This window comes from Manis javanica, chromosome 2 (genome assembly GCF_040802235.1).
Source record: "Manis javanica isolate MJ-LG chromosome 2, MJ_LKY, whole genome shotgun sequence".
Lineage (NCBI taxonomy): Eukaryota > Metazoa > Chordata > Mammalia > Pholidota > Manidae > Manis > Manis javanica.
The window spans coordinates 190181394-190207453 of record NC_133157.1 but is presented as its reverse complement, the minus strand read 5'-3'; the positions used below and the strand labels follow the sequence as shown (position 1 = coordinate 190207453).

Here is a 26060-nt window from a genome sequence, read left to right as displayed (position 1 = left end):
TTTGGAGAAGTTACCATATGCATTATGCTAATTTTCCTTCAACAAGCGCTTTAAAAAATTCCGTAAGATACCGATTATCATGCCACCGTGACGGATGTTTTTTTTAAGAACGGTACAAAGTCACTATGATGCAAGAAAACTAACGTAACAGTATAAATGGTAGCACAGAAAAGTTTCTAAGTTCTGTCATTTCAAGATAATATGCAGCCTTTCAAAGTACATGATACAAAACTCAGAAAGGTTCAGTGTAAGTTAAGCATTTTCTTTACCAAAGTAGTATTAGGTGCTGAAGTGAATCCTAACAGTTGGCAAATATCAAATAAAAATACTGACCCAAACAAAACCAGGCACGTCGTTCTTAATGAGCTCAAAGACGAGAACTATGGGCGTTATAATTGGTTCAGCAGAGTTACCTCCCGGTGGGAGGATAAAGCGAATGGATCACACCCTTGAAATACTCGGCGGGTTAAAGAAAGTGGAGTCTAGGTGAAGAAAGCAGGAAGAGCCGAGCAGGAAGGAAGGGCTACCGCGCAGACGGCAGAAAGTGCTCCGTCCTCAGGGCAGGACGCGTCCTTCCCGCTCGCCCCGGCCGCGCTACCCTCGCCGCCCGCCTCCCCGCCGGCGCCTGGCGCCCGCCCGCCGCCTCCCCCAGCCCTCAGCCCAGGTCGGCCGCGCGGGAGGCGAGGGAAGGCCGGGCTCACCAGGTCCGTCCGGCCGGGAGGGCACAGGGGGCCGGGGGGTCGAGGACACGCACCCGGGGTCCCCCTGGTCGGGCTCCCTCAGGTAATCCTCGAAGCGCACCTGCCGGGCTTCGCCGCCGCCCCCGAGCCCCCACAGTCGGCCGGCGGTGCCCCGCAGGAGGCGCCCGCTCTTCCCCGTGAACGTGGTCAGGTAGTCCATGCTGCTGCGGGGCAGGGGCCGAGGAGGCCCACGCTTCCCACGGAGGAGCCACTCCGAGCGCGTCCGCCTGGCCACGACTCGGGGGCGGGGGCTCCACCGCCCTCACAGGGGGCGGGGAGGCGGAGGGGGTGTCCGGAGCTGGGCTCGGGGGCCGACCATCCGGAGACTGCGCGTCGGGGGAGCAGAAGCCGAACTAAAGTTTTGAAAGTTTTTCTTATTGCTTCCAGATGCCGTGTCAGGCAGAACTTTGCAAGTAAAGGGGTTATGATCTTCCTGGAACGGACGCAGAGTCGAACGGCTGGCGGCTTTTGAGCGAGAGCCGGCTGGTCCCCCGCGCTCCTCCCCCCGCCCTCCGGGGCCGGTGGCGCAGGCCTGCCCCGCCCCGCCCCGCCCCGCCCCGCCGACCCGACCGGACTTTCGGGACTGCTGGGGAAAGGGGAGGAGACCCGAGCCTCCAACCCGCGGCCTGAACTGGGTCAGGACTGGCTGGGGAAGCTTTGCTGGACTTGCACAGTTTGGGACCTAGATAAAATGCCTCTTAGAGAGCATTATAAGACCATCTTCATAAAATAAAACATCAATAGTCACGTTTTAAGTTCGTGGTGGCATTATGAACTGATAGGAGTTTGACATCCCATGAGTAGGTCATGTAAGGCAAGATAATTAAGGGTTTTGGTGTGTAACCTTATCTTCCTCTAGGCAGAGAAAGAGCAATAGCTTTTGACAGATATTTAGTACCTGATTTTGTTCCCTGTGAGACCTGGTTATTGTCCTTTCACATCTGTTTACAGCTCTTTCAGCTTTTCCCACACATTAAATACATAAGCCTTCTTTCTTGGAATTACCAATTTATTAACGTATTCGAAGAAAAGGTTTGAATTGCCGAGGAAGTTAAAGAGTTAATCATACCAAATAACGGAGTCCAGAAAATTTCAAGAACTTAAGCTTTTTGCCAAAACTTTAAAGATTATCCTCCTTCCCCCTTCTTAAAAAATTGTTTGATATTTCCCACCATCATCATTTTCAGTGTAAAATCATTACTAGGTTGGATAAATTTCATTCTAACATCTGCATCACCTTAATATCTGATTTAAAATAATGTCTAGCTGTATCCCAAGAGTGTAATTCACAGGGTTTATAAGAAAGAACCCAGGAATCAGCATATTCTGCAATCATCCATATGTTTAGATGTGCTGCTTGGGAAAGCACTGCTCCAGACTTCCTTATGTACCTCTTACAGACTCATTTGCTAGAAGTGGCTCCTGGTTTTCTGAGATTTCCATTTGATAAGGAAGCGTTATCATTCTTACCACCACTTGTAAGGTCTCAGGCTTAGTGAACTTTAAAAATCTAATTTCAATGACTTAAGGTCTAATCCTGATTAACCAAATTGAAATTTTTTTCTTAGTTATGTTTTACATCTTGAAATTTGCCATTTAGTTTGTGATAATCATATCCAAGTGTTTGACTTTTTTTTATACCTGATTAAATCTGCACTTTTATATCCAACCTGTAGCATTAAGCTGTACTCTACCAGTTCAAATACAGTTTACAGGCAGTTAATCCATCAATTTTTTCTGCTGCTATTTTGTGGACAACTAGAGCTACTGGAGAAAAATGTATGACCTTGATTATTAAGTGCTTTATAAATTTTGTTTTAAATTCAGCTCATCTGTAATGTCTCCAAAATCCTCTTACTCATATAATGTTTTCTTTTTCGCATTTGTTGTTGAACTGTCAGCATTCTTGTGAAGTTACCAGATTCATCACTTGAACATGTTACATGGCCCAGAAAATCACAGGCGGTCTAATACACACACTCCCACTTTTCTTCCCCTTTTCTCTTCATTTTACAATGTAAAATGTTTCTCTACATTTTAAAATTTCTTCTTCTCTATATTTTGACTCAGGAGGAAGTCTTTACCCCTGTCCATACCTCTCCTCCAAATTAATTATTGAACTTAGTCTGTTTTATGTGCTTACGACTTGCCAGCCTTATTATTCCTCTCTCTTGTATTAATTTCCTCTCTTTCCACTCTGGTCCTTGCCCCTTATTCTACCTATATCATCTACATAATTCTACCCTTAGAAAACAGTTTCCTTACATACCATGCATAGCTCCTCCAGGAACCCTTCGCCTCATTTTTAAAATACCTTTATTGACATGATTTACAAACCATATAATTCACCTGTCAAAAGCATACAAGCAAGTGGTGGTTAGTGTATTTACACAGTTGTTAAACCATCACCAAAATCTTATTTTTGAACACTTTTATCACCCCAAAAAGAAATCTCATATACATTTCAGTCAACCCCATTCCCAATCTCAGTCACAGGCAACTACCAATCTACTTTTTGTCTCTGTGGAATCATACAATAGCTGATCTTTGGTGCCTGGCTTCTTTCACTTAATTTGATGTTTCTGAGGCTTATTCATGTTGCAGCATGTATTAGTACTTCACTCCTGTTTTTTGCCAAATAATATTCCATTGTATGGATCACATTTTATTTACTCACTCATAAGTTGATGGACATTTGGATTGTTCCCACTCTTTTGGCTATTAAGAATAATGTTTCTATGCACATCTATCTACAAAATTTTTTATGGACATAGATTTTCAGTTCTTTTGAATATATACTTATGAGTGGATTTGTTGGTTCTTTTTTAAAAAATATAACTGTAAATTTATGGTATACATTATATTTGATAAAATTATATATATATACACATGTATAAATCATATGGCATGATTACCACAATAATGTTACTTAACACCGCATCAACTCACATAATTACCTTGTATGTTTGTGTGTGTGTGTGTGTGTGTGATGAGAACATAAGATTTAGTAACTTCCAAGTATATAATTACACTACTGTTAACTATACTCACCATGCTATACATTAGATACCCAGAACTTATTCATCTTAAAATTGGAAGTTTGTGCCATTTGAGCAACATCTCACCATTTCCCCAGCCCCTGGCAACCATGATTCCTCTCTGTCTCTATGAGTTCAGCTCTTTTAGATTCCACAAGTGAGATCACATAGCATTTGCCTTCCTTTGCCTCACTTACTTCATTTAGCATAATACCCTCAAATTCCATTTATGTTGTTGTAAATGGCAGAATTTTCTTCCTTTTTTTATGACTATTCCATTTTGTGTATACATACACATACATAATCACATCTTTATCCATTCATCCAATGATGGACATGTAGGTTGTTTCCATGTCTTGGCTACTGTCAATAATCCTGCAGTGAACATAAAGGTGCAGATACCTCTTCTAGATAGTGATTTCATTTCCTTAGGATATACCAAGAAGTGCAATTGCTGGATCATATGGTAATTCCATATAGACAGGGGTTAAACTTCATTCCTTTGCATGTGAATGCCCAGTTTTACCAGCATCCTATATATAAAGATATTGTTCTTTCCCCATTAAGTATTCTTAGTTCCCTTGTCAAATATTAGTTGATGGTTTATTCCTAGAATCTTGATTTCATTCAGTTGGTCTGTGTGTCTGTTTTTATGCCAGTACTATACTCTTTGGATACTGTAACTTTGTAATATAGTTGAAGTCAAGAAGTGTAATGCATCCAGTTTTGTTCTTCTTTCTCAGGATTGCTTTGGCTATTTCAAGTTCCATGCAGTTTCATATGAATTTTAGGATTGTTTTATTCCTATGAATAAATAAACATCTTTCTATTTGCTTGTGTCTTATTCAGTTTCTTTAATCAATGCCTTGTAGTTTTTGGAATAGAGATCTTTCACCTCCTTGGTAAATTTATTCCTAAGTATTTCATTATTTTTGATGTTACTATAAATGGAATTGTTTTATTTCTTTCTCAGATAGTTTATTGTCAGCATACATGAATGCCACTGAATTTTTATGTTAAGTTGTATCCTGCAACTTTGCAAAATTTGTTTGTTAGTTTTAAAAGTACTTTCATTGAGTCTATAGGGTTATCTCTATATAGGATCATGTCATCTGCAAATAGACACAATTTTACTTCTTCCTTTCTGATTTGGGTGCCTTTTAATTTATTGTCTGGCTAGAACTCCCAGGATTATGATGAATAGGAATGGTAACAGTCGGTACGTTGTCTTCTTCCTGATCTTAGAGGAAAAGCTTTCAACTCTTCACTGAACATTGAGTGTGATGTTAGCTGTGGGCTTGTCATATACATGGCCTCTACTATATTGAAGTATATTCCTTTTGTAGGCAATTTGTCGACAGTTTGTCATGCAAGAATATTGAATTTTGTCAAATTCTTTTTCTGCATCTATTGAGATGATCATATGATTTTTATCTTTCATTCTACTAATGTGGTGTATAACATTTACCATTTGTATATGTTGAACCATTCTTAAATCTCAGGGTTAAATCCCACTTGATCATAATCTTTTAATGGCACTGTCAAATTTGGTTTGCTAGTATTTTGTTAATTTTTGCATCTATATTCATCAGAGATATTATCCTGTAGTTTTCTTTTCTTATAGAGTCCTAATCTGGCTTTGGTATTAGGATAATGCTGGCCTCATAAAGTGAATTTGTGTGTGTTCCCTCTTCAGCTTTTTGAAGAGTTTGAGAAGGACTGGTGTCAGTTCTCCTTTACATGTTTGGTAGAATTCACCAGTGAAACTATTTGGTACTGTAATTTCTTTTTGGGATGTTTTGATTACTGATTCAGTCTCCTTAACTTATTATTGGTCTGTTTGGATTTTCTATATCTCTATAATTCAGTCTTAGTAGGCTGTGTGTTTCTGAAAATTTATCCATTTCTCCTATGTTATCCAATTTATTGGCATATAATTATTCACAGTAGCTGCTTACGAGTTTTGTATTTGTGCACTGTCACTTGTAATGCCACTTCCTTCATTTCTGGTTTTATTAATTAGAGTCATCTCTCTTTTTCTTAGCCCAGCTAAATGTTTCTCAATTTTGTTTATCTTTTCCAAAAAATCTACTCTTAGTTTCATTGATCTTTTCTAATGTTTTTCTGATCTCCATTTCATTTACTTACTGGGGTCTTTGTTCTTTCTTTCGTTCCACTAACTTGGACTGTGTGTTCTTCTTTTTCAGTTCCTTAAAGTGTAACTTTAGATTGTTTGATATCCTTCTCTTTTTTTAATGTAGAATTTTATCACTATAATTTCCCTCTTAGTACTGATTTTGCTGCAGCCAATAAATTTTGGTATGTTATGTTCCCACTTTCTTTTGTTTCAAGATACTTTATGATTTCCTTTTGATTTTTTCTTCAACTCATAGGTTGTTAAGGAGCATGTTGTTTAATTTCCACATATTGGTGAACTTTCCTGTTTTCTTCCTGCTATTGATTTCTAGTTTCATGTCATTTTGGTCAGGAAAGATACTTTGTATAACTTCAACCCTTTTCAATTTTCTGAAAATTGTTTTGTGGCTTAAGATATGATCTGTCCTAGAGAATGTTCCATGTGTGCTTGAGAAGAATGTGTATTCTGCTCTTGGAGGGACTGTTATGTATACACCTGTTAGGTCCATTTGGTTCAAAACAATGTCCTTTAATATTTTTACTATAGTTAAGTGACTAACGCACAACCATATATCAGAGTATTCTGAATTTGATTAAGTTCGTACCTTTACTGGTCTGTTTTATATTTTCATATGTTTTTATGTTATCAATTAGCACTTTCACTTCAGCTTGAGGAACTCCTTGGAGCATATTTTGTAAGACATGTCTGGTGGTGATAAACTCCCTCAGCTTTTGTTTGTTTGGGAAAGTCATTCTCTTTCTTTCACTTCTCAGGGACAAATTTATCAAATCCTGGAAATCATCTGATGTGTACCTGGCAAATATTTTGTGGGATAAAAATGTCAGCACTCAAATTTCTGATGTGATAAGCAGAATCACTGACAGAATCAATAAAATGGACTGACACTAATCAAAGAGGTTTTATAAGTGTGAAAAAGCAAAGGAATGAATCTAGCACTGAGGAGTATATGCTAAGGATTTAATATGGCTTTTCAGTTGAATGGGAAAGAATAGTTAATATTAATTAAAAACAAATTCCGCTGTGTAGAGGCCAACCGTAGGTATAATCATTACAAGCCCTACTGAAAACCAACTAATTTTTTCTCAATTTGAAAACTGTCTAAAAGTTTTATGTACCACACTTGTCAGGATTAAGACACATTGGTAGTCACATCAAGCAAGGGCCCAGGAATACCAGCACTGAGAATTATAATTAAAACTCAGGTCACAATAACTGACATCAACTTACCATATTTCAAGACAACATTTTTTATCCCATCAAAAATTATGATTACAAAAGCCAGGTGGAGAAAGACAAGTACCAAATGATTTCACTCATATGTGGGGTATAAGAACAAAAGAAAACTAAAGGAACAAAACAGCAGCAGAAGCACAGAACCCAAGAATGGACTAATAGTTACCAAAAGGAAAGGGACTGGGGAGGACAGGTGGGAAGGGAGGGATAAGGGCGAGAAAAAAAGAAAGGGGGCATTACGATTAGCATGTATAGTGTTGGGGGGGCACGGGGAGGGCTGTGCAACACAGAGAAGACAAGTAGTGATTTTACATCATCTTACTATGTTGATGGACAGTGACTGTGAATGGGGATGTGGGGGGGACTTGGTGAAGGGGGGAGCCTAGTAAACATAATGTCCTTCATGTAACTGTAGATTAATGATACCAAAATGAAATTTAAAAAAAAATTATGTTTACAAGTATCTAAATACAGTCCCAAATACTCCATACCTACAATGTGGCAGCTTAAGGCTTTGGATCAGTTTCACTGAGCTCACTGAACAAGTGCCAAGGGGTAATTATATTGATGCCCAAAGTTGTAAAAACTGAACAAGGCTTTAAAAGTCTTTAGGATCAATAGCCAATCAAATCCCCAAACAGGAATGTTATGTTATAAAGACAAACATTCACATTTTTTTTCTACTGCTGGGTGTTTTCTTTCTCTGCCTGTGCTCTGTGAGCGATCATAGCAGAGGGTGTGTTTCTACAGATGAGACTGCAGGCATGGCCAGGAAGTAGTCTACCCTCTGTCTTTATCTTTCTGGACTCTTCCTCGCTACCATTGTTCCACTTCTTTTCTCTTTATTCTATATTTGGTATTTATATGTCGCTGTAGCTTCTTATTTGTGTTTATTGAATAGAATTTTGATACTTCATATTCTTACTCTAAAATATATCAAAAGTGAAGCATTTGGATGTGTAGCATTTGGATATTAAATGCTGTAATATATTAATTTTAGGTATTGATAGTAAATATTTCATGGTTATATAATATTTATATTTTTGAGAGGTGTCATTTAGAATGTATTAGAAATAATGTCCCTATGTTTGCTCTGTATTTTTTTAAAAAATGTATTATAAAAATATAAACACATAAAGAAAATGAGCAAATTAATTTGGGAGAGACTCAATCTTGTTGATGTATTGCTTTTATGCCAAAAATCCAGTTTCCAGCTTCAAACCATAGTTGACATTTAAGTATTTTTGTTTTTGTTTTTGTTTTTTTTCCTCCTATTTGGGGGTGAGGAGACTGAAACCTGAGCTCTATCAATACAAGACAGAATGAAGCATGGCAGTAAAAAGAGATCGTGTCTACAAGTCCATCCATCTCTTTTAGAGAAAATGCTGGGAAGCAATGCCAAGTTCTCATCAATATTCCACTTGTTTCAGCCATGGTACATGAGCAGCAAACTGCTAAGTGCTGAGGATACTATTTAAAAGGAAGAGACTACTCTTCTTCCCAGAGTGTATGGGGGTTCCCTGACTCTCCACCACCTCATCCCAAACACAATGAGAAAGACGCTAATAATGCCAGGTGAATCGGCCAAAGTCCAGGCAGCAAATAGGAAGAGAAATCCAAACCTGGATGGTCAATCCTTAAATAAGCCAGTGCTGACCAGACAGGTCTCATTTTCAAAAGAATCACATAGTTTTCATTTTCTCCCACTGAAGATACACTCCTAATTCTCAGTCTTCTCAGAAGGCAGCAGATGGAGCATTGTAACCAGATTCTGTGCTGTCCTTTACAGGCATGAAGGAAAGTTTGACCACTTCCAACCACCTCTCAGAAGGGAAGAAGGCTACACCCACTTACCCCATGCCTCACTCCCCACTCTCCAGGGGCTCCTGTGGGTGCTAAGATGGCTCTACAAACACTCCCTTCAGCAGCAGTAACATGCAAACATTATTGAATGAACTGAACAAGAACTGGTAGACAGTTACTTTGTGCCTATCCTGCTGGTTTTCTGGGAGTCAAGGAAAGAAAAAGTGGGGCAGAGATTCTTAAAATACACAGAGAAATTTACCACAAAATTGTTAGGTCTCAGACTGAGCTGGTTCTGCTCATAACATTTTGCATGATTTATAAGCACATGCATTTATGTTGGCTCATTAAACCCTGTATGTTGTATGATTTGTAATCTCCCAGCTTCTACTTTCTCCCTCTTTAATCCATCTCCAACACTGCAGCCAGGGGAATCTTAAATCCATAGATCTAATTGTTGCATTTCCTGTACTTTAAAATCATGCTCCTTGTTCAGAGCAATAGCTTCCTGTTGATAAAAAGAGTCAGCTGTGGAACCTTTTTACAAATGCAGATTTCCCAACTATATATCAAGGATTCTGATTCCAGGATTGTAGAGTGGGGCTCAGGAACCTGCATTTTGTATTATAAGCCATTTTTGAGATATGCTCCTTTATAGTTCTTCCAAGTGCTTTTTCATATTTAGTTCATGTGAATCACACATTAATTTCTGAAATAGGGACACAAGACTAGTTTTAGCAAACACTGAGCAGGAGTGACATATGTGTTTTATGTTCATGTATGTAAAGAACAGCCTCGTTTAAAACAGCCAGTGTTTTGTACGGCCCTGCCTCGGCAGCCAAGAATATTACCTGCTCCAGATGGTGCACTTATGAGATGATGGAGCCATCTCCAATAATCTGGATCCCTGAGAAAACTATGTGGATTGTGGATCAGAGACTCCCCCAACCCCTGCTGCCAGCAACCTCAACCTGAATTGGACATGCAAAATGAGCAAGAAATAAATAAAAAATAAACACTTAACAGAGCAAGCCACCAAGGTCTGGGGGTTCATTTGAAGCCATAGCATACACTTACCTACCCTGAATGATATATTTGCAAATGCTTAATTAACATTTATTTTTATTATATGTGCAAAATTAATACAGGTTTTTCCCACTATCCAAAAGCAGAGTGTTCCTATGAAAAACTTTTATAAACTGAAATGGAATAAAGTGAAGAAGCAATGTGGGACTTTATATGGAATTTATATATAAAGTATAAGAATTATATGTATAAGCACTTTTGCCTTGATGGTTTGTTTATGGTTCATGATTCATAGTTAAGACAGAAACAGTAGCCAAGAGAGAAAGAGTTTCTGTGTTCGTTCACCATGAGGATTTGTTCATTATCCTTCAAAAGGTGAAACTGCTGAGTGTTGGACTTAATTAATGATGGCGCATGGAAACCCCAATATTGTTGTTAACAACCATTTCATCAATAAATACGAGAGCTGCCTTCTCAGCACCACTCTTGTGCTGTGACACCTTGAGTCCCCTGGCTGGTCCTTAGGTCTTCGAAGAACAATCGCGTCTCTTCCCTCATCTGTGGGTCAGAGACAGGGAAGGGACCCGACAAGCAATTACCATTAAATATTATAAATTTGAACTTGAAGAACACATGTATGCTCATAAAATCCTTTTTTTATATTTTATATGTTGGTTTTATGTAAAACTGTACTAGAAAAAGTTTGAAAAGAATTGCTTTTAGACCTACAAAGGATAAGCCTCAATTCTCTTTCATCTGATGCCTTTAATATTTTAATAACAGCCCTATTTGACCTGAGAGTGGCCTTGGTGTTTATCAAGTTGAGACTTGTTTTTGTTGATTTGGCAGTCAAGGCCCACACAAGTCAAGTGAATCTCTCAAGGTCACACACTTAGATGAGAACAGAGCCAGAGGAATCCAGGGCTTTCCTGCAGGAAGTGCTGCCATATATCAAGTGCACCATCATTGACTTGAGCAATTCACTGGGACTCTTTCGATTTGCCCAAACATTTGTTGAAGTGGCATGATGTCCCATAAAGTGTTTTCCAAATATGAAAGCTAGGTTGAACAATTTATTTTTGAGATTAGCTTTAATAATGTTTATCATGGAACTCTGTTGTGATTAGAAAGGAAATCACATTTGTACAGTGTTAGGTTCCCTGTTCCTTGGTCTTATATGAACACATTTATTAGATTTATTGTCTTATGATTTCAGCCTTTATTTCTAGATCAGAGTTCAGCAAGATATGGCCTATGGATCAAATCTGTCGTGGCAGCTATTTTGTAAATTTTGTTTCACTGGAACACCACCAAACCTGTCCTCTAATGTATTATCTATGGCTGTTTTTGGGCTGCCACAGCAGAGATGACTGTATGTGACAGAGACCTATGACCCAAAAGTCTAAAATATTTACTCCCTTGCTGTTTTCAGAAAATTTTGCTGACTGATGTTCATTTTTGAAACTATTCTTGATTCTTTCATTTGCAGTATCATCCTATATCTCTTTGAGTCAGACAAAGATTTGTCTCTATTCAAACTGTTCAGAAAAATATTTAATGACACATAGGCAAGGAGAGTCACAGGGCAGAGCACAAACATGCTTTCATGGTTGACAATGATTACCTAGAAACAGTTATCTGAGGAAGTATGAATCCACTGAATGATACATCATGTAGTTCTCATTTATCAACAATGTCATGTACAGCTGACCCTTGAACAATGTGGGTTTAGAGACACAGATCTCCATCAGTCAAAAATTTGTGTGTAACTTTTGACTCTGCCAAAAAACTCGTAAGAGCCTATTGTCGACCAGAAGCCAATAACATAAACAGTTCATTAACATGTATTTTGTATGTTATATGTATTATATACTGTATTCCTACAATAAACTACAACAGAGGAAAGAAAACATTTTTCAAATTGTTGCAAATCCCCCCCAATATTTCCAATATATTGGGGGAAAAAACACATACAAGTGGACTCATGCAGTTCAAACCTCTGTTGTTTCAGGGTCAACTGCTTTTTTAAATGCCTTTCTAAAATGCAGAAGAAAATGAGGTGCAGACTCCAATTGACCACAGTTTTTTTCCTGCCAAGTGGTTTCAAACCTGTGTTGTTTTTATATCTTCAATTCCATTTCAACTCCATTTTTTGAATTTTGAATTATTCATCCAACTATAGTTCTCTGGCAGATTTGTGATTATCTGAGTAAAGACAGGTGAGTGTCAGCAGACTTGATTATTATTCTTACTTGGCGCACTGCACCTTCCAGCTTTGTTTTCAATCTGGGTGCCCAAGTGACCAGGTTCTAGCCAATGGAAAGACCATAAAAGTAATGTGTGCTACCTCCAGGCCTGCTGCACAGAAGCATCCCATTGGTGACCCTCCATCGCCTTTTCCTCTCCACAGCCTGGAAGCAGATGAGCATGAGCACACCTGACAAGCCACTTATTAAAGATGGCAGAGCCACAAGACAGAAGGAACCTGGATCCCAGAATCCACCCTTACAGAACAGCCACCTACCATTCAGGAACACCAAATTCAAACTTGAACAAGAAATAAGCTTCTCTTGTATTTAAGCCATTATATATGTTTTGAGGATTGTTATAAAAGGGAGTATAATTTTCATAAGTACTTATCATTCCTATTAACTACCAAAGGTTCTGTGACCACATATGAAAATATCCTTAGTTTCCTGGTCCAAGAGGTTATAAATTCAGGTAAAGTGAACATGAGTGGTCTTTCACTATATGCTTACCTACCTTATGCTGCAATTTCTATTTCACAGTTTTTGTTTTATACTTTCTAGAATCTCATTCTTTTAACTGAGAAAAAGAAAACATAATAAGCATTACACTTGTTCTGCCTTTTAATCATCTGTTAAACAATGTACATCTTCCTCAAAAAGAGAACCTCATACTTCCTTCTTGTTCTCTTCTATTCTAGGATTTCCCTTTTCAAAGAATGGCTCTAGTTTATGTCTTTGGTGTTTCTAAAACCTTATTTTATGTTTTGACCTTTCTGACACTCTTTTATACAATTTATGCCATCCTTTTACTTGTCCTTGTTATTACGCCCTTCCTACTTTTATCTCTTCTAAGAACTAAGCTCAGAGAACATCCTGTCAAGTCATACTGGTTTCTACCCATTTTGCTTTCTCATTACGATCATTCATGAGTTTCATGTTTTTGGAACGCTACCCTCTCTCATGAACGCCTTATTCTAGTTTTAATATTAGATTAAAATATCGTACTGTTCTCTCTGCTACTATTCTCTCTCTAGTAGCATTCAACAAGGACAGGAACTCCATTCACTGTTTAGAACATGACCTGGAACATACTATAGGCATTCAGATACTATATTTGTTGAATGAATGAGATCATGCCCATCTTTTCTCTAACTCAGATCTCAACCCACTTTTCTATGACCCAATAATCAGATGACTTTAGTCGAGTTTACTCCCTGTCTTCATTATTAAGGAGTAACAATTATTCAATACATTTCTCTCAAAGAGTGGATCTCAGTTGCAGCTACACATTTTAAGACTCCTTGTGGAGCTTTTGAAAATCCCAGTGCTCACACCATACTCCAGATCCACAAAATCCAAATCTGTCAGAGCAGGATACAGACATCAGAGAGAACACTCCCCAGGTGATTTTAATGTACAGCCAAGATTAAGAATCACTTCAGGGTTCCTGCTGTCCCCTTAATACAGTCTTCTGTATTAGTGAAAAGTCCAGAGACCAGTAACTATCGCGACACTATCATGTGAGGGATCATTAGATAGTAACAGCGAACATACATCAATTGTTTACTATGCCAGGCATGTACTGGTTTTTCATACATTATTTCCTTTAGATCTCACACCCATCCCTACAAGGAAGATTAACAAGCTCCCTTTTGCAAACAAAATTACTGGAGTCAGAGAAGTTAAAGAAAGCAACATTGTCAATTAGGCTAGTCAAGAGTCTTTCCAGTTTCAAGGTTCTTAATTTACTGAAGGGATTTCAATCATGGGCAATTTTGCCTTTCAGTAGGGCTCCTGGATAAAACATAGATAGGATTAAATTGGAATTTTAGATAAAGAAGGAATACTTTTTTAATACAAGCTTATGCCAAATGTTGTATTGACCATACTTATACCAGAAAGTTTTTTACTGTTTAGCAGAAATTCAAATTTACACTGGTGTCCTCTATTTTTACTTGCTAAATGTGTCAACCCTACCTTCAGGGAATATACATGAGTATCTGGAGGTATTTTTGGTTGTCATATGAGGGTATGTTACTGGCATCTAGCAGGTGAAGAAGGCTACAGATGCGGCTTAAGATACTACAGCGCCCAGGACAGTCCCCGTGACAAAGAGTCATCCCACTTCTAAGGTCAGTGGTGCTCTGGCTGAGAAACCCAGACCTTGTAGATGTTGGGAAAGATTAAGCACTCCCCAAATGTATCAGGCCTTGGGCAACTTATATAGTCTATCCTTATTTCATTCTAGCTAAAATAATAAAATAAATAATAAACAAATAAAAGAATAAAGCTAAAATAGTATTGAATACTGAATAATATTGAAATAAGAAAGCCTTATTTCATTCTAGCTAAAATAATATTGAATATTCTTTCACATTTGCACTTTAGTAGTGTGGCTGGAGATAACATGCATCTATTGATCCTGACATTTCATTACAGAGAAGTTGTGGGCAGGCTATAGCCACTTATTGACATCTTTTTCTGCTTTATCTTTCAGCCCCACATTTTCTCTAATAGCTTCAAAATCTATGTGGTCCCAAATAAGACACCCTGCTCCCTGAAGTCCTCTTGGCACCAGTTTGACTTAGCTGCAATTAGCACAAGAGAAATCTGGTTCTGAAGAAAGGTGTGATAGAAGCCCACATGGCAAAGGGAGAAGATGGCTGCATCAAAACAGTTTTTTTGCTAATAGGATGATGCTACTTTAGCTAGCAAATTTGTATGTTGTGAATGCCATTAGCATGATGCAAGTATCTGACAACTTCTAAAGTATTACCTTGCAATATTTTCTCAAAACTTTAGTAAAAGAATATTGAAATGGATTTTTGCCTCAGCAATTTTACAGAACATGCATAAAGTCAATTATAATATGCATACTTTCTAGTCAGATTTTGGAAACTGTATAAAAGTATGTTGGGTAGTCTTTCAGATACTGTGATCAAACATAGGGTGTATTTGCTACAGTTTTAATGATTTCTTTGAGAATCTGAGTTTAAACACTGAATCATGTGCCAGAATTTGAATTTCAAAAGATTTAATTTGTCTTTCTAAGACATAACTTTTAATATACTCACTTTAGGGTGTTCTTAAAAATTGATTTGCAAGGAAACAGATGTTAATTTTATGCTACTAAAGTTCAGTGGTTGAGTTAATTCCCGAAGTAAAGATCACTTGATATTCATTCTTTTAAAAATATATACTTATTTCTATTATTTTGAACTCAAGGATTACTGTGCTTTACAATCATCATAGTTACTATTTAACTCTCCCAAAAAGAAGAGACCATGAGTTTTGGATAATATGAAAAGAGCCCTATCCAGAGGTCCACTTATCCCTAAGGTCTCAATAAGGATGATCTGTACTCACAAGGGGATAATTGTAATTATCACACTAATGTACAATTAATTGAAATATACACACACAGATTTGCATTATATGTCATATAGGAGGTCCTTAAAAAATGAATTCTTCTCACTCCACCAACATTTGTTATTGAGTGTTTATAAGATATAGATGTGGAAGTATGCATGTCTGGCATGTGGATGTTAATAGTATGAAGAGGAGAAAAGGAAACAAGGAAGAACATTGCCTTCATAAATATAAAGCTTTTCCCTTGATACATCAAAGATAAAACAAAGTAGGATATTCATGATCTTAGAATTTCTGCCAGTGGCAGATGGTAGGGAGGATATAAGATTTTCTATACTTGCTCCCAAAGGCCTCTGTGACTACCTCAAACACACTTATTTTACCACACTAATTATATATGTGTCTGTCTCTGAAACTATTGGTATAGCTGATTATAGTAATATGACTTTGCTACTCTATTGCCTTCTGGTTCATTCCAGAAACATCCTGAATGATAGATCAACTCTTCAACAGAAAGCATCAGTCAACAGTTCCCACACCAGAACTCGTTGAGCGCTGTGCATCGAATCCTCATCTTGTTCTACCAGTTCTAAACTATCATATCATGATCCTTACCCAGTCCTAACTGAATTGTTATACCGAAAGACCTGCCTTAAATCAAACTTGAAAATCTCAAACATCGTATTACTCCCCACACCCTCCCTCAGGGCTGTTAGTGGGAGAGTCTCCCTATCTCATTCAGCTTGGCTTTGTCTTACCAAATGGTGGTTTTAGTGGTACTTTTGGGAACCAGCCTTTGACACTTTCATTAAATTGTGAATTCCTAAAGGGCTGGATCTATATCTCATTAATCTTACCTGGGGCAGATGGCTCTCAAAATGCTGTCTTCAGACTAGCATCATTAGCAACATCTGGGATCTTGTATGAACTACAAATTCTCAGGCTTAACCTCAGCTCCCCTGAATCAGAGCATGGGTAAAGCTCAGAGCAATCTGTGTCTTAACCAGCCGCCCAGGTAATGTATTCTCAAGTTTGAGAACTACTATAGATTATAGCAGATGGTCAATACATAAGAAAGGAAAAAAAATATGATGAGGGAAACTATAGTAATTTGTAGTTAAAGTAGATAAAGTAATGGGCTAGGTTGGAAAGAAGCTAAAGCTAAATTGTGAATGTCTGCCTAAGGAGGATGGGCTACTTTCCGTTAACCATAGGGGGTCACTAATGGTAGGATGTTCTTGGGATACAATACTGTATAAAGGGGAAAAAAAATCTGTGCTTCAATGGAAAACTATGCATTGTCTAGACTGCACTGTTCTGGGTTATCAATTTTGATTCCATGGATGCTAATATATAACTCTTACTAAGTTGTAAAAGCTGGTAGCAATGCAAAAAATTCTTTTCTATAAACAAAGATACTTATCTATACAAAATTTGTCCAAGAGACTTTGAATTGACTTTCTTCACCAGCAGCGGAAGAATGTGCCTCCATCTGCACATTCATTTCAATAATCCTGATCTAGAATATGTCTGATTTCTCTTTTGAACTGGTTGTAACAGTTTACTGGTTCCTTCACTAATGAGTTAAATAAAATATTTAACGTGTTTATTTTTACACGTGTCTTGATTTTACCTTTTTGTGGGGAGAGTCATCCTTAAACAGTACTTATTTCTCGGGTAGAACCCATTTGGGATGCATACACATGCACACACACACACACACACATATTAAAGCTCTTTCTTTTGATATATTGATATTCTTTTAAAGTAGCAAAAGGAAATAACATTTTTGCTATATTTATTAATTCTTTGGACTATGAAACTGCATCATGCTTCCCCTCAAATCCATCCACGATAGTAAAGGCATATAAATCTTTTGAATTATTCTAATTACAATCCTCTAGCCAAGAATTAGAATATTGGGCTGTAGAAAAACAAACAAGCTGCGGGGTAGAAAGGTGTGTGAAACACGTTTATAGAATGCCAAAAGATCACAATTTGACTATGTACCAGGTTTGGTTTGAATGGACTGAGGGGTAATAAGCAATACAGAAAATTTTATGCAGAGGCTGCTGCTGTGGAGGGAAGAGAGAGTGTTGGTGACTGGACAGCCACTGGGGAGAATAAGGAAGAGGGAGAGAAAACAAGTGTCTGCGAAATTGGAAACCACACACGTCTAATGGTGCAGCTTCCTATAAATAGGGAGTGTAACCTAAATTGGGGAAGTGTGAGGAGCAGCACCTGAGTGTCAGCAACTCTGATTCAGAGTCAGAACCAAAATTCCCTCCATTTCCCTATTACTCATTTATTCTTTCTAATATATATTTGTCTAAAGGAAAATCTTAGGTTCTCTAGATTATTCCATAAAATCAAAACCAACAAGCCAAAATATAGTGCCCTATAGGAAACACTACTTGTGGTTACAATGAGGTTTTTGGAAGCAAATTCTTGCTTGTCCACTGACTCACTCTGTAAACACGAGGCACCTAATAAACCGGTCAGGTGTTGGTTGTTCATCTGTAAACAGTATAATATCCACAGCTGGGAATGCTGGCTGAATTTATTATTTAGTCTTTGAGAACCATCCAAAGGTTTCTATAGGAAGGAGCAAGAAAAAGAAGACATATTACCACAAATACTGCTACTTAATAAGCTGCAAACGTGCCTTGTTTTCCTTTTTAATAGTTCGTGGAATGATTTTTTGCCCCTTTCCCAGAAACAAAAAATGGTATACGTTGTCTTGGGTGAGTACATTAAAGTTTATATGATGTTGAAAGGAATGCCTTTCTACATGAACAATACATACCAGCTTAAAGGGTTTCCTATTGATCACATAACATCAAAAGGCCTTGGTCTGCACTTACAAGCATAGACTCTCAACAGAATATCAGTACAGGACTCTCTATTAAATGCTTAATTGGGAAGAGTAGCCAGCTCAACCAGCTCGACATTCCATCAGTCAACCATTAAAGTTGAACTGCCAGTGAAGAACGCCACGAAGGGAGGAAATAGAGGGCTAGAACTGAGGCATTATCAACCTTTTCTTTTTTTAAACACCACTAAGGCATTAAATATAAGATCAGTGGCCCAAAGTACTCAGAACATTTAACAACTACCACTTAGCGTTTTTGAGAAAGGGAGCTAGACAGATATTTTTATTTTATTAAGGTTTCACATGAAAAACATTGTGGTTACTACATTCACCCACATTATCGAGTCCCCCTATACCCCACTGAAGTCACTGTCTGTCAGTGTAGTAAGGTGCCACAGAGCCACTACTTTAGATAGATACTTTTAAGTGTTTTGGCTTTTGCCAGGATTATATCTAAAACTGCCCCCAGACCAATAAATTTGTTCTATTTTTTAAATCCTTTGGAGAAAGATTCTCTGGCATTCTCTTAAATGAATAAACACTTCTTACTATAAGAAACTTCTCTTTTTTAGTTATTTCTGAAGTTTCTAGAGCATAAGCCTATTTCTTTTGGTATTTTTAAACAAATTATATGAAAAATTCTAACATATTCAAAGTAGAAGAGTAGAATGATGGATCACACAGATTCAACAATTTTCAATATTTTGCCACATTTGCTATTTTTTTTCTTTATTCAAAAATTTTAATTACAAATTTAATTTCTTTGATATAAGGCTATTCACATTTTCTACTTATTGTGTCAGTTATAGTTTGTGTGTTTTTTTTTTTGAGAGGGCATCTCTCATACTTATTGATCAAATGGTTGTTAACAACAATAAAATTCTGTATAGGGGGGTCAATGCTCAATGCACAATCATTAATCCATCTCAAGCCTAATTCTAGTCAGTCTCCAATCTTCTGAAGCATAATGAACAAGTTCTTACATGGTGAACGAATTCTTACATAGTGAATAAGCTCTTACATGGTGAACAGTACAAGGGCACTCATACAGAAACTTTCGGCTTTGATCACGCATCATGAACCATAAACAATCAGGTCAAATATGAATATTCGTTTGATTTTTATACTTGATTTATATGTGGATCCCACATTTCTCCCTTTATTATTATTATTATTATTATTATTATTTTTATTATTTTTAATAAAATGCTGAAGTGGTAGGTAGATGCAAGACAAAGGTAGAGAACACAGTTTAGTGTTGTAAGAGAGCAATTGTAGATGATCATGTGTGTGCCTGTAGACTATGTGCCAATCCGAGCTAGATAAGGGCAACAAAACATCCACGGATGCAGAAGCTTTCTCTCAAAACAGGGGGGGAGGGGTGAGGTTCTAAGCTTCACCACTGTTGTTCCCCGATTTCTCACCTGATGGCCCCCTGCGACTGTGCCTGTCTTAGGTTGTTCCTCCCTTGAGGAATCTTATCCGTCTCTGGCTAACCAGTCATCTTCCGGGGCCATACAGGGAAATGTAAAGTTGGTAAGTGAGAGAGAAGCCATATTGTTTGAAAAGGTTAGCTTTTTACTTCTTTGCAGATTTATGCCCTGTGGCTTCTATGCCCAGCACTTGTCTCGAGGTATCTTTACCACCTGGAGGAATTATGATGCTCGGTAAATTCGATGTGAGGCACGAACTCTATTTAAGGGTTGTAATTAGGAAGGAAGAAGAAAAGCTATAGAGGTAGCATATGGAAGAAAACATGGGAGGATTGATTATTTCTTTGACATATCTTCTTGTAGAGTACCTTAAGCATGTATAGGTTTTAAACTACTAACTAACTTGTGCACACATATTAACATAATAGGAGTACGGTGACATAAACAAAGCAAATCTATAATTACCAGCCATCTCCACATTTGCTATTTTATTTGCCAAAACATTTTAAAGCAAATTCTGGATGCTATTTTACCCCTACATGCTTCAGTACACATGTCTAAATTTTTAAAGATTTGGACATACATCATTAACTATCAGGTAACCTTATCCACTTAATGAAATCAGCACTCATTCCTTTGAAGAATCCAAGACCTACTAGTCCACACCCAATCACCCAAAAAGGTAAACATGATCCAGAAGAGGTCTACATATTACAACTGGTTAAGTCTCTAGTCATTTAAACCAGTACTTCTCAAACTCTAATGTGCAAATGAATCATTTAGGAATCTCAAGATTCAGTAGGGTCTGGGGCAGGAGCTGAGACATTGCATGTCTAACAATTTCCCAAGTGGTGCCTGTGTTGCTGAACTCAAAGAGGCCCAAACTTGGAGCACTAAGATCCTGGCAAAGGCCCCATTGTTTTGGGTTATTTTTGCATGCCATTGGCATGATTTTTGCTTTCCCAGAAACACATCAGTGATCATGGGCTGTATCCCATGGTTTGAATTTTCATGTTTGTTTGTGCGTGATATTATTTAGCTTCTTCTTCCATTATCCCTACTTTCTGTAAGTAATGTTAGCTCTAAAACCATGAATAGATTCATGCTCACCTTTTTTGGTAAGAGTATCTTAAGGAGTATTCTGTGATTCAAATAACTATTCAATCTGTATGAGTATCATGTGTTTTATAGTGACTGCGGTGCTGAAGAGCTGGCTCTAGAGTTAAATTTTTGATTCAACTTCTACCTCCATTACATACTGCACTTGACCTCAGGCAAGCTAATTTTCCCCAAGCCTCAGTTTTATCATCTGTAAAATGGGTATAATAATAATATTTATCTTAAGGAATAACTTAAGAATGGCACATGGCAAGTGTTCAATAATGCAAGCCAATATTATTGTTATTGTTTCTGTGATCTCTTTACCCCAAGTAAAAATATTTTAGCTTCTGGGACTTTTTTTCTAGGTCCTATACTTAACTTCTTGTTCATTTCAGGCTCTCCTATAGTTTTTATCTTTTTTTGTACAGTGCCAACCACAGAACTAGGCAGTACCCTCAGAAAGAACATATTATGAGTTTTTGGAGGATTTCCTTTCCATGTTTTATTTTCCCTTTATGATTTTTATGGCTTACCAAACCTACAAATAAGATTTTTAAATTCCATATCAGCTCATCCAAGTAAGTCTTTCAAAGAATATTAGTTCTTGGTAGTTCATTACTGAAATTTAGGCATTAAAACTGCACAGTATGAAATAGTTCCAAATCAACTGCCCAAACTAAGGGAGCTTGTTGTTATTCATGTAAAACCTATATAAATTTTGTAACCTATATAAATTATATAGCCTTGTGTGTTATCAGTAATATAGAAATGTTTTGATCTGAAGACTGGGGTTTAGTCAGAGAGTAAATCTTCAAGAGATTACTGAGGTTGAGCTGGTGGGACACTCTAATATTTCCTTACCTTTCTTTATTAGGCTTTGGACATTTGTAGAGAATCCTCAAATTAAACCTGATACTTTGGGAAATCTACAAAGCCAAGTAAGGAAGCCTGGGGACAGTCTGAAACAGCAAAGTATGGTCTGAATTTTGTTTAATGCCTGATTACATGAACACAGAACATGAGTTACATGGACAGGAAGTCTATAATTGCAAGTTGAAACTATGACTTTTACGGTATTCCTTTCTTTATAAAAAATTCCACCTGCATAGAGTAACCAAGTCCTATTTCATAACAAACAAGTGCGGCCCAGAAGGTCAGAGCCAAAAATAAACTAGGCAATGAGCCCAACATTGTTCTATACTTGCTCTTCTTTCTTTTCCTTTTGATTTTGATTTTCTCAGATGTCTTTCCTATGAGACTATGAATATATTTGTTTCAGAGATGTATACTTTTAGTTTAATGATGTGGAACATAAGATAAGCAGCTGAAACTGGCAAAGAATACTAGGACCAAAGCAAAATAATTGAAGGAACTATTTTGAAAGTCAGTTACTTTTGAAGGGTTACTTGCAAAACAGCCATATGGTAACAGAAGAGTAGTGATATTAGCATAATTTTACTATTATGCAGTTGTATTGAATCATAGTATTTACATGTGATGCAAGTAAAGAATAACTAGAAATCGTAGGGTAGACTACATAATTACATCTGACAACAGAAAGTAGCAAAGTTTAAACAAAAAGAGTGGTATATAACAAGTGCCCATCTTTTTTCTTAGCTAGACAGCACCTAAACCAGAGTCAAGATCAATACAGAGTAAGTACTAGCCAAAAAGGACAAACCCTCTATTATCAGATAATAGAGCATTTCATTTGGCAATCTGTTTTATTTCCAGACAGTTGATTGCATTTTGTTTGAAATTACTGATTAAAAGCCAAACATAAAAGGGAATTAGATAAAATAAGACTACCCAGAAACAAAGTAGCATTTCATAAACATTTTCAGATTTTAGGCCATAGCAGTTTTCCAAAACGCATCCATATAAAGACAAAAGGCATTGAAAATGGGCTATCTAATCAATCACTCCAATAATGGATAGCATGGCAAAGCTGGGTATGTACTTATGTGATACCACTTGAAGGCAGTATGTTTTCATATTAAGCATAAAGAACACTACTATGTTCTCCCCAAACCTTTTATTAAACCTGAAGGGTAGGCCTAAATGATCATTTTGTATCTTTCTTCATTCTTAATATTTTCAAGATCTAAATCCCCTAGGAGACCTTCCCAATGTTTATTTGGGTTTAGGGAACATTCAATAATGTTTTTCTCAATAAGTATAGATACATTCTGTCTTCTTGTCTAGGATATGGACTAAAATATTCCCAGTGCCTCTGATTGTGTTTCAGTTTCCAAACTTCAAATATTTAGCATATTTTCTTGCACTGTATCCTGAAGTGGGTGCAGTAATATAAGATATTATAATAAATAGCAGACATAGCAATTTCCTCAGAACAGAGAACTAAAGCTTTACTGAAGGTTTTTTTTTTCATTTGGCAATTAAATTACCTTCTCAGTAATACGTTCCCAAGCAAATCTGTGTTGAGCATCATTGAGCATTTATATGTTCTTATAAGGATCAAAGTTTTCTTAGTAGACTGACTATGATCTTTTATGACATGACCTAACTCAGTACTAGCACACAGCAATCATTTAACAAATATTTGTTGAATGAATTAAAGTAATAAATTCTAACAGAATACAATGAAATCTACTACATGTTTACTAAGTGCCATTAATCTAGGCTGATATACATAAAATACCTCCTATAATTCACTTTATAACTACTTAAAAATTAGAGCCACAATGATATACTGACAGATTTTTTTCATGTGCCAAAAAAAGACTAATAGATGAATGTAAGATGAGACATATGAATAGTTCATGGATGAGTATTTCTGAAGACATTTAATTTGCTTTCTTAATTTCATGTTCCACCCATATGCATGTAAATCAATGGTTGTTTAACATCCTTACATAACACTGTTATTAATCAGTTTAAAATAGATGTGATATTAGAAAATCACAGGTTGTAATTGTGCCTATGTAGATTCTAGTCTAAGAAACTTCACACATTTCTAGTCTCCCACTTCTCATTTATGCCCTTCATCTTTTACCACTCATACACCAATTTTTCCTACCTTTCATTATTGAACCAGTATTTGAGAATTCAATGGGTATTTTCTCCCCCTCAAGTAATTCCCATGCCTGTTAACCGTTAACCATTTCCTCTGATCCAGAAGCATCTCCTGGATGACCCCGTGGTGATATTCTTCCCGGCTTTACTCTTGGGTGCAGGTACTACTCCGTATAGAAGACCAGAGAAAATCCTCCAGAGGGAACTGGCGTAATCTTTCCTTGAGCATAATGCTACAGGTTATTTCCAGCACCTTGTCCATTTGCTGAGTATTGGTGCAGCAAGCAAGAGGCCTACTGCTCTCCCTCCCTATCTACTATGTCCCATGGGCATAGCTAATTACAGAAATAAAGAAAACAGTCTAGTATGTTAAAAACAAAACAAAATCCCGGGGAAGTGATCTCAAATCTTTGAATGAAATAAATAGCTTACTAAGTTTATGTCTACTCTTGTTCTTAAGAGACAGGTTGTTTCAATTAGTAGTGTTGCTATAAAGTTCTGCTGTTCCTGATATCTTTACTTGGCAGACTCCATGAATATTTCTGATTCTGAATCTATAAGAGAAAGTTATTGTATGGATGGCTTCAAGTTATTAGCTACTGATATGCGACTTTGAACTTTAATTCTCATTTTGATCACATTGTAATACTCTTGAAAAAAAATTACACATTATTCTATCAGAAAATATATTTCAATGTAGAACACCGTCAGCCTGACAACAGACAAATGTCTTCTCACTGGAAAAGTCTGAAGTTCTTATAATCTTGGATCAAAAAAATGATCAGTGTTACACCATTTGTTTTACTTTTAAAAATCAGCCCACTCCCACCCTTGGTTTGGGAAAAAAAAAAGGAAGAAGAGAAACCTCTTTTTCCTAACTAGCTATTCAAATTAGGGATTTCCAGATAGAAGTATTTTCACTGTCTTTTCCTATAACAGACATATCTGGCCCAACTTTCAAGATGCTCTGAGACCACACCTGGGTTGCATTATGATGGGGTTGAATGCTGTATTTCTTGGGTGCTAGGTTATGATGGTTATGACTGGTCAAATGGCAAGAGTTCATATAGTTCATGGACCAGAAGAATAGTTTGCAGTTGGCATATTATAAGGTTAGGTTTTCTTACCTATTGTATATTTTTAAAATGCCCAACATGGGCTTTAAGATAATAAATGCTTTCTCTCATTCATGTCCAGAGAAATGGAATAGTATGCATTAGAGTCTCCTTCTAATACCTCTAACCCCTACTTTTATATAACCATCTCAATAAAACTACCTTATATTTATATACCACTTTTAGCTTTCAATTTGCTATTTCCCTAATTTATTTTCTCTTAGTCAATGTCAGAAGGTGGGGGCATAGGGGCGAGACCAGGGAGTTAAGAGAGAACTGGTATTTATGACAACCATTTTATAGGTAAGAAAATGAGATACAGGCAGAGAAAATAAATAACTTTTCTGATGTTATATAGTTACTTAGTGATTGTACGAATAGAGTGATTATCCACTATCTATTCTTCTCTTCTTCCTTCCTGATTCTATTGGAATGACAATATATGTAGCAGAAAAAAGAAAGGTTATTTTCCACTTTGCTTTTCTAGGTATCCCTGTGACACAGTTCTGGACACAAAGACATGAGCCAAGTCAGCTAGAGGCTTCTGGGGAAGTTTTTGCTTCACTGATACAGATGCCACTCCTTCCTGCTTCTATCTGCATCCAGTCTGAAGAGGGATGTGATGGCAAAAACTAGAGTAGTCCTCTTAGAACCACGGGGAAAAGGCTAAGAAAATTCTAAAGAGACCCCAGCTCTGACATTCTGAACCCATACCAGTGACTGCCTATTTCTAGACTTCTTTCCACATGAGAAAAATCAAGCTTTATGTTTAGGTGACTGTAATCAGGGATCTTTATTCACAGCAAATGAAATTCCTCCTCATTAAAGCAGGAACATGAGTTCAGGTTCTAAGTTTCCAGCTCTGTTTTATTTCCATTGTCTGTTTT

At 37.1% G+C, this 26060-nt stretch overlaps 1 protein-coding gene and 1 long non-coding RNA gene across 6 annotated transcripts in view; one reads left to right on the top strand and one right to left on the bottom strand.

Annotated features, from left to right (window-relative positions):
• The window catches only part of OXR1 (oxidation resistance 1), a 481493-nt gene that overhangs the window by 95029 nt on the left and 360404 nt on the right, over positions 1-26060 (bottom strand). Inside the window, exon 1 of one of the 5 annotated variants that reach the window (XM_073229960.1) lies at positions 702-1129. The exons of the other annotated variants lie outside the window; for them this stretch is intronic. Coding sequence (XP_073086061.1) covers positions 702-900 — 199 coding nt within the window. The 5' untranslated portion in view covers positions 901-1129. Of the gene's footprint in view, positions 1-701; positions 1130-26060 lie in introns of those variants that run through there. 5 annotated transcript variants of the gene reach the window in all.
• On the top strand, positions 568-1490 carry LOC140847975 (uncharacterized). Its single transcript, XR_012128357.1, has 2 exons — positions 568-704; positions 1128-1490. It is a non-coding gene; the product is annotated as an uncharacterized lncRNA (long non-coding RNA).